The sequence below is a fragment of the Chenopodium quinoa genome, unplaced genomic scaffold (assembly GCF_001683475.1).
Source record: "Chenopodium quinoa cultivar QQ74 unplaced genomic scaffold, ASM168347v1, whole genome shotgun sequence".
NCBI classification, from domain to species: Eukaryota; Viridiplantae; Streptophyta; class Magnoliopsida; order Caryophyllales; family Amaranthaceae; genus Chenopodium; species Chenopodium quinoa.
Window position 1 is genome coordinate 419843 of NW_018744996.1, and position 9866 is coordinate 429708.

The 9866-nt window shown below is 33.3% G+C and overlaps 1 protein-coding gene across 1 annotated transcript; it reads right to left on the reverse strand.

Moving 5' to 3' along the window:
* Positions 1-1611: 1611 nt before the first annotated feature.
* On the reverse strand, positions 1612-8153 carry LOC110707211 (transcription factor bHLH130-like). Its single transcript, XM_021885217.1, has 6 exons — positions 6741-8153; positions 2940-3205; positions 2705-2857; positions 2566-2631; positions 2418-2486; positions 1612-2138 (listed from the first exon to the last, which is right to left on the reverse strand). Exons 1-6 carry the CDS (start codon positions 7138-7140, stop codon positions 2097-2099), a joined length of 996 nt encoding a protein of 331 aa, XP_021740909.1. The 5' UTR covers positions 7141-8153; the 3' UTR covers positions 1612-2096.
* Between the last annotated feature and the right edge of the window lie 1713 nt (positions 8154-9866).

Here is a 9866-nt window from a genome sequence, read left to right on the forward strand (position 1 = left end):
GGGTGGTGGGGTGGGGTGGGGTGGGTTACGGTAATTATGGTGGGTGCGGGGGTGGTGTTAGGGTGGGTCTGGGTTGACGTTGGTGGGGTGGGGGTGGGTTACGGTAACGGTGGTGGGTGGGGGGTAGTGTTAGGGTGGGTCTGGGGTGACGGCGGGGGTGGTGTTAGGGTGGGTTACAGTGGTGGGTGGGTGGAGGGTGGTTGGATTGGGTGGGTGGCCAAATTTTTTCATTTTTTTATTTAATTTATAACTCCTAATTTAGTTATACAAGAATATAATTTTAAATTTATAATAGCAAAAAAATTTAATTTAAATCAATAATTATATGTAAAAAAAATTGTACTGTTAAATTACATTAAACATCAAATATATTTCGTGGAATTCTAACAAATTGTTAAAGGCTGTAAATAGTTCAATTTGAATGGAACGGGTTGTAAACGGTTCGGTTTAAATAGTTTGTAATCGGATCGGTTTAAACGGGTTGCGGTTTGAAAATAGTTCGGTTTAAACGGTTTAATGGGTTATAACAGTTCGGTTTAAACGGTTAGCGGGTTGTAAATGGTTCTATTTAAACGGTTTTTTCCTACGGTTTAAACGGTTTCGGTTTATAAACGGTTCGGTTTAAACAGTTAGCGGGTTAACATTAATCGGTTCAAACGGCTTCGGTTTATAAACGGTTTGGTTTGTTATTGGTTTACGGTTCGTAACGGGTTAACATTAATTGGTTTGGTTCGGTTTCGGTTTGACATTATACGGTTCAGTTCGGTTTTCGGTTTAAAATTAGCGGGTTATAAACGGTTCGGTCCGTGATGGTTCGGTTCGGTAACGAACGGTTTCACGGTTCGGTTTGAAAAGTCCCACCCCTAGTTCAGCTAAATTGATCAATTGACCTGATGTTACTTGGCGAGTGAGCTTTAGTAGCTGGCAACTATTTCTCCTGAATAATTTTTGTAGATCAAAACTTCAAGAAAATAGCGTTATTGAAAAGTCAACTTTACAATGACCAAGGGAATCAATATAAAATGAATAAGCACTAAAACCCAATGAGTAGACCCAAACTTGTTTTTCTAGATTAATTTCAAGGACTTTTTGACCTATATTTCGAAATGACCACCCAAATAAATTCGAACCTGAAAATAATCCAATCCAAATGTTTGTCCTTAAATCAATTGACAATTTAAATGCTATGCTTAATTAATTTGTAAGCCCCTAATCCTACTCTCTCCATCCATAATAGTTTGCTTTAATTTATTTTCTTTTACTGAGTCAAACTTCCTCAACTTTGATTGCACATTCCCTTTGATATATTAAGGGAAAAAAATATGGAATCTTGTTAGCTTAACATAAACATATATTTTAAAAGTATCAACTTTGTATAATTTTAGTGATATACAATTAAAGACATTATTGGTCAATAATAGAGTATAAATACAATCATATCTTAAGCTGATAGTTGAATTCCCATGAGTGTATGAGTTAATCATATTTACAGAGATCGTGAAAAGCAAATTAAATGGTGCGATAAGGGACCAAGGGGAGTAACAATTTGTTGTTCTAGTCTTTCATACCATGATGTCATGTTAGTTCACCAACCAGACAGCAATCAAACTATGCACTTACCAAGGCTCTTGTTTTCTTAAACTTTCATTGCTACAATCAGTCAATCATCAAGTTAGTTACAAAATCTAAGCAAGTTGATTGTGCCTCAAAGATATCAAGATTGGAAAGTCTAATAAAAAAAAATAAAAAAAAAAACTCCTATTATTGAGATACGTGAATCTCTAGTAAGGAAATTGCTAGTTTCTATACAAATTAATTGCATACTTTTGATCCTTTATTTTTTCTTCCAAATACATGGAGATTTAGCAATAATAATTCAACAAACCCTAAACTGCTAACAACGTACAAAGATCCTCTACATCCTTTGGACGAGAGCAGAAAGAACCTGAAGTACAGTCGAAAATACCCTACATATTACGGAGTGTATGTATATATGCTTCCATGCTGCTACTGCTTTCTCTTGATCACCCATCTAAGCGCATCAATTTGCAAGGGAATAAGATTATTACTATGCTATGCTGTTGAGAACTGCTGATTTAGATAACACACTTGCACTTGGCTCGACTGTCACTTAAAACCTGCAAACAGACGGACACTGTCATTATAAGTTGGATAACACCCCAAGACCGTTTTGGTTGTTTTTTTACAAAAAAACTATCCATTTGCAGAGCTAGTGATTAGGCTTCTAGAAGGGAGCGATGTCTTTAACACACTTGATGAGCAAATTGCTACGGCACTATTGGCATTTCGCCCTCTATTAGCTAGCCAGATATTTTCCTAATAATTGAAAGAGAATACAAATTCATTGTGCGTATGATTACAAGAAAAAAAAAACTAGGAGAACAAGCTCCTCTTACCTTATACTGATTTTGAAGATTTTTTATATAATCAACAGCTAAATCCAGCATGTCCGATGTATTGGTTTGCTATATCAGAAACAAAAACGTTATTAGGCATTTACAGCAGAAACATGTTAATTTGGAAGCATATTCTACATGAACCAACCTTGTCCATGTTTGGAACGAGATCTTGTAATTTCCTCATTCGTTCACTGATCCTGTTTCTTCTCATCTGAAATCAGACATACAATTGTCAGTATCTGTTACATGATTAATTTCATTAACAATGGTCGTATCAAGCTTACCCTTTCAGCGATACTTCTAGGGTGTGTTGCACAACCTCTTTTTGCTCTGACCTTACAAGGAACCACTTCCTGGAAATGCAGCAACTTCTCGACAGCAGCCATCTCAGCCGAATGATGTGTCAATCCAGCAGAGCGGCTTGTGATCCCACCATTCTAGTAATCATTTGAGCATCAATATTAGAGAGCTATATGAATTAAGTGCGAGAAGGGTACATTCCTCTGTTAAGATGTTTACCTCAGAAAGATGAAAAGATGCATCTGAAGTAGAATCATTCCAAGGAACATAAGGGTATCCTGTGGGACTAGTACTGTCAAACCCTGCATCATTTTCATGGTTTCTGAACTTCACCTCATCTGGACTTGTTTCCTTTACAATTTCATTTCCGAGCTCAGGAATTCGTGGCAAAAGGCCCATATTCAGCCTACTTGCACGAGGACTAGATTCACCACTAGTACCATTCCCTACTCTGAAGTTCCCGATACCCCTCATGATTGTGTACCCTAAAAGTTGTTATGAAGAGGTAAGAATTATCTTAAGCCAAATACTACTTGACGTTTACATTTACACATATAGTGCAGAACTTCGGTAAAAAGCCACAGATTAGAGGCAGATGTGTCGAGAAATTACTCATATTAGTAAATTATATTCACACGATGCTTATATGGAATATTCTCAACATCATCCAAGCACTGCCATTAAGTACGATTTCAGATAAGCCCAAACTGCTAATCAAAATTCATTCTCTAACCAAACGCCCAATACATGTCAAAACTATAGAAGCATAATAACCTACAAGTTTGTTACACATACATGAAGCCTTGGAGCTACTCATCCTAAAAAGCCGGTGACATCTCTAGATTGAACAATCAATGCACACTTATCAAGCGGCCAAGATTGAGCAATCTACCTAGATAATTATGTTTTGAAAGCAGTTTTCATCTGTAATTCTAGTAATCACAAGAAACACAAGAACCGGTAACACCAAGAATGGATACCACCAAGATTTGCTAACGTGACCAACTTAAGATATTGCATGAAATGGGATTAATTGCTAAAGATATATGGTCCATAAACAAAGGTTCAAAACAAGGATAGAAAAAGAAATCTGCCTAATAATTTATTGAACTCCCTTGATGTTGCTATAAAAAGCCATTTCTACGTTTTTTTTTTTTTTTTTGCCTCTTGTCGATTAATAGTAACGGCTTGAGTTACGCCTTTTCAGGCCTTCTTTAACTTAAGATTAACCTAGCAGCTTTCCTTATTTTTGCCTCAAGATCTAAATTCTATACATTGCTCTGCAATTAGCCTAAACTCTTCTCCAATTGCTCCCTCCTACCCACAGTAGTAGTGTAGTACTTCCTTTAATTTTTCAGTTTTACTATGACAATTTTTTACTGTTCACGTCCTCCACTTTAAACACCTTTGTTTGATTTGAGATCTCATTATATTCACTTTAATATATACGGAGTACTTTTATAATATCAAACTTTATTAAATTTTACATATAGGTGATTATAAATATAAATAGGCAAACTTGTGCATTGGTATTGGTAAACATGTCAAATCAATATTGTATAGATTACATCTAAAAATTTTAAGAAAAGTACAAAATTATATAGCAAGTCGATCTAAACAGATTTTAGTGGACCCTCTATTGAACACCACCAAAAACTAGCCTCCTACTCCACAAAATAAAACTGCCCTATAAAATACTTAAATAAGAAATTATTTTGTTTTAAGTTTAATCTAAATTAGAAGAATTATGCAATAATGATTGCATTAAGGGCAATATGTGTGATGTTAATTACTTTAGTTGGTTAAAACATAGGCGGATTCAAGAGCGGGCCTATTAGGGTCATGGTCCACCCAAGCCCACAAAATTTTAAGGATGTTGTGTAACTAATAACATAGAAAATGGGCAAGCGGAGTTGGTTATTCACATTTAGATAAGGTTTGTTTTTTTTTTTTTTTCCTTCTGATTTGTTAATTGATTTTTTGCTTTTTCCTGCCCATTGAAAAAGATTATAATTTACGGTCCACACTATGTAAAATTGGCAATGGGTTAAATTCTTAAAAGGCGACATCCAAGACTTAAAAATAAATCTCATAAACATCAATTACCTTTTGAGTAAATAAAAAAAAATAATAATAAAATAAAATTAAGCCCCTATCTTAAGGTGGCATGATAAGGATATATAATTAACGGCTATTTTACCAAAAGCCAATGAGCATTTTAATAATTCACCAAATGTTATCAAGGTTTTCAAAATTCTCCGAATGTCACCGACTTTTTAAAAAATTCACCGAGTGTCATTAATGATTAACGACCGTTAACTCCGTTAGTCATTAGAAATAAATCATGACACATGTCATGATATGATTGGTTCATTTCAATCATTTATTTTAATTAATAAAAATAACATTTTTTTTCTCGATTTTCGTGACAAAAATTGTTCGGATAAAGTTTGGTGGTTATTTTGACCCTATATGTATTCAAATTAAGCTCGGAATTGACAAAAGAATAACATAAATGTCATGTTTTGTGTGTCGAAAAATATCTCGATTAGCGAGTCATTATTTTTTAACCATGAAAATTGATCGGGTAAGGTTTTAGAGGTCATTTGGACCCTTTATGGGTTCAAATTAAGCTTGGAATTGGGAAAAAAAATGTTAATGCGCTGTTTTGTGTGTCAAAAAATATCTCGATTAGCGAGTCATTATTTTTTAACCATGAAAATTGATCGGACAAGGTTTTGGAGGTCATTTTGATCCTTTATGGATTCAAATTAAGCTCGGAATTAGCAAAAAAATAACATAAATGCCTCGTTTTGTGTGTCAAGAAATATCTCAATTTTCGTGTCGGTTTTTTGAACTATGTAAATTGTCCAAGTAGGGTTTTGGCAGTCATTAATAAGCTTGGAATTGGCAAAAAAAATAATGTAAATGCCCTGTTTTGCGTATTAAGATCGTAATTTTTTTACCGTTAAAATTGCAAAACGGGATGTTTATGTTAATTTTTGCAAAATATGAGCTTAAATTAGACCCATAAACAGTCAAAATGACCCCCAAAACCTTACCCGTTCAATTATAATGGTTAAAAAAAGGATACGCTAATCGAGATATTTCTTGACACACAAAATGGGGCATTTACGTTATTTTTTTGCCAATTCCGAGCTTAGTTTGAAACCATAAAGAATCAAAACAACCTCCAAAACCTTACCCGATCAATTGTCCGGGTTAAAAAATAATGACTCGCTAATCGAGATATTTTTCAACACACAAAACGGGACATTTACGTTTTTTTTTTTTTTTTTGCCAATTCCAAGCTTAATTTGAATCCATAAAGGGTCAAAATAACCCCCAAAACTTAACCTGAACAATTTTCGTCACGAAAATTGAGAAAAAAAAATGTTATTTTTATTAGTTAAAATAAATGATTAAAATGAACTAATCATATTATGACATGTGTCATGATTTAATCCTAATGACTAACGGAGTTAACAGTAGTTAGTCATTAATGGCACTCAGTGAATTTTTTAAAAAGTCGGTGACATTTGGTGAATTTTGAAAACCTTGATGACATTTGGTGAATTATTAAAGTGTTTAGTGTCATTTGATGAAATAGCCATATAATAACTATGGTGTACTATGTACTGTACATCTTAGTGACCTTACCCACTACTCCCTATTATTATTATTATTGTTTTTTTTAGAACGAGTCTCCAAAAATAGTCATGTAGACGAGACTTGATCTCAGTTGTAAACCACTCCTTAAGACTTTAATCAACTAAATTTAACTAACACAATTAAGCTAGCTAGCATTCACAACATCATTGCTAATCACTCTTAACTTTTGGAATTAATTATCTAGTTGATAATGTAATATGGAATGAATAATTTTTTAATCTCTCTTTGCATTGAAAATCTACCAAGCAACATGACAACTAAATCTGAACAAATATAGTGCATACGGAGTAACATAACACCAATACTCAATCTGGAAACTTAAACTAATATTGCAAAAATAAAAATTACCATTTTGGGTGTTATTAAGATGATTGAAAAATCCAGCAGGGGAGCTACTCTGGCGATTAAGATTCAAACCACAATTCCCCTGTCTCGTCGTCGAGAGATTGATTGTTGATCGATCCATTGAACTTGAAGTATTTAACTTCGGATATTGAGGAGGTAACTGACTACTCTGTTCGTTGCCGCCGCCGCCACCGCCTACCATTAGATTCTGAGGCTTTCTTTCATATGATTCAAAAAAATCATCTGTAATTCTGCCATTAAACTTCTCAGAATCACTGGAATTCTGGGTTAATTCATTGAATAAAGAACTTGGAGCAGAGCGAAATCGCAATAACCCGGAATTATTCTGCTGTTGTTGATGATGATTATGACTAAGGAATTGGGGTTCAATATAAGAATCCATAACACAAAAGCTAAAAGAGGAAAGTATATATTGTTGCAAAGATTTTCTTTACTATTTTTAGATGATTGAAAAAAAAACTGAACAATAAGAAATAATCAAAGGTTTCTATAATCGGAAAAATTCTACAACTAAGTGTTGACTTTAGCTAATAATAATCACCACTGATACAAATGAGTGGTGATGGATCTAAGAATATGAATTGGAACAAACTTCAAAAGAGGAAAAGAAGGACAAAGTTGACACGGGTCAACGAGATATTGTACTCCCTCCGTTTCAGAATAGCTGCGATACCTTACTATGTCTTACAAGATTTGTCATAGTTTGGGGTAAGTTTAGGATTGAAAGGGTGTAAGGGAGAGAGGAATAAAAGTAGGAGGGGACAAAGGGGGCCTAGATTTTGTCTACACCGAATCTAATCGCTAGATTTGGGAGATAATGAGAGGTACATACAAATACAAGATAGTAATAATATGTTAGATTGTTAGCGCTGTGTATATCATTTTCCTATAATCGATTAACGTTGCGAAATGAGAGCAGCAGTAAAAGCAAAGGGAAGGGAGAAAGAGAGAGGCGGTAGGAGAAAGCGAAGGCTGCGGAGGTGGTGGGTGGGTTGATGAAAGTGATAACAATGAAGAAGACAGCCACAGAAAATTAAAAAATATTAAAGGAAAAAAAATGGAAATAAAAGGAGAAATTGTGGGTTTTTATTTAATTGATTGTAGAAAATAATGAGAGTTTGAAAATGTATTTCCTAAAGAGGAAGTAGTTTCCACAAATGCGAAGCATATCTTTCATTTATTCCTATTTCCTTTGGTTGTCTCCATGTCTTGCTCATCCCGCCGCCACCCTTCACCACTCTTTTCTTTTTCTTTTTCTTTTAAAATAAATTAGGAACCATTTTTTTTTTTTAATGTTTTTTATATTTTATGGAACGGCCGGACGGGTAAAGCTAAGGCTATAAAAGCCAATATCATATACTTCCCTTGGTTTTTTTAGTGTAACTATTCTAACCATTTATTGCATTATATCATTTGTTTTGTCAAAAATTCAAGCCAAATTCACTACTTCACAACTATCACAATTGCAAAAAGTCGAAGTATAGAAAAATAGAGGAGTACTCAGCTCTATGTTATATATCTAAGTAAGAAAGGTAGTTGACGTAGGGGTGTGCAAAAAACCAAAACACTGAAATTCAACCCTAAAACAGAAAAATAAGGGCTTGTTTGGCATCGTTTTATGTCTTTCAGTTTTTTTTTTTTTTTTTTTTTTTGAAAACAAAAAACCAGAAACAAGAAAAAAAAAAGATGTTTTCACTTTTCTATTGACAGTTTTCAAAATTTTCATGATTTTAATGAGTTTGACTAATTTTTGATTCATTATATGATATATATCATATGATTTTGAAAAACAAAAAACCAGAAAACGAAAAACCATAGCGATGTTTGACCAGGGGGACGACAACCAAACATTGCATAGTTTGACAAAAAAAAAATATTAAAAAAGTGAACACATAGATAGTTTAATAGTTAAAGTTTTACTACTCAAAAACCCAAAATATATATACTTAGTCATACAATTAAAAGAAGATGAAAAAAATTACATAAAGTTTTCTTAAGTTTCTTTATTTGGTTTTGAGGATAATATTTTATGTTCATTTTTTTCCCTAGATCATGAAGAAAAGTTCAACATCGTATACCAATTCATCCTCCTCTTGTGGTACATTACTAGTTCTTGAATCACCTATTTTATCATTATTTTCTTGAGTTTGAGGGAGCTAAATGAAGGAGTTAAACATGAATTGCAGAAGATCAGGTTGCTTTGTTGTCTTGGAATTATTTGAATTAGGTGAATTATTTGATATGTCTTAATTAAACTGAAAATTATGAACCAATAATAATTTAATTAACATATCATACGTACAAAATTATCAAACAATTTAACATATTTACCAAGCTAACAGCTTAACAACCCTAACATTAGGATTTAAACAATCAACAATAAAAAAAAAAAAAAAAAAAAAAAAAAAAAAAAAAAGAAAATTGGGTTTGAATACAAAGTTTTGTTGTTGTTAAAGTTTTTTTTTTTTTTTTTTTTTGGGGGGGAGGGTGTCCTCTATTATTCCTCCCTCCTTCTACCTCTGTTTGTTATGTTATGTCTGCTCTGCTATAATTAGAAGCTCAAAAAAACATGGCACTTCTTCTTTATGTGAAGAAGTAAATTTCTTTTTCATAATTATCAATACATGCAAACTATAACTATGATGATATTTAAATACTAACCTCACAATTTCTTCCCATAAGTCTCATAATAACACAAAAGTTTATAAAAAAATAGTAGTATATAAGTTCAAAGTTTTATTTTGGTTGCTTCACATTACTTGCAACAAATTTTTTTTTTTCTTATTTAAAAACTTTTTTATGTCAAAATGACCAATATACACTTATTTAAAATTTTTTACCACATAATTACAACCCATTATTACCCTAATCTAAATTAATTATCTATGAAATCCCACCCAAATAATCAGACCCATTATCTCTCTCTCTCGTCCTTCATCTCTCATTTCATCATCTTCATCTCTCATCTCTCATAATCAAATTCCAAACCACCCTTTTAGTGGGTCTCACATCTGGTTGTTGGTGAGTTTGGTGGTTCGTCGGTGATTTTGGTGGTGTCGTGGGTGGTTCTGGTGGGTCGTCGGTGGGGTTTTGCGGTTTTGGTTGTTT

Excerpts from the sequence above, each read along its gene's own strand:
- LOC110707211 (XM_021885217.1), bottom strand. The coding sequence starts at position 7,140 with ATGGATTCTTATATTGAACCCCAATTCCTTAGTCATAATCATCATCAA. Across the intron at positions 3,206-6,740 it reads TCTTAATAACACCCAAAATG|GGTACACAATCATGAGGGGT; the intron begins GTAATTTTTATT and ends AACAACTTTTAG. Across the intron at positions 2,858-2,939 it reads CATCTTTTCATCTTTCTGAG|AATGGTGGGATCACAAGCCG; the intron begins GTAAACATCTTA and ends AATGATTACTAG.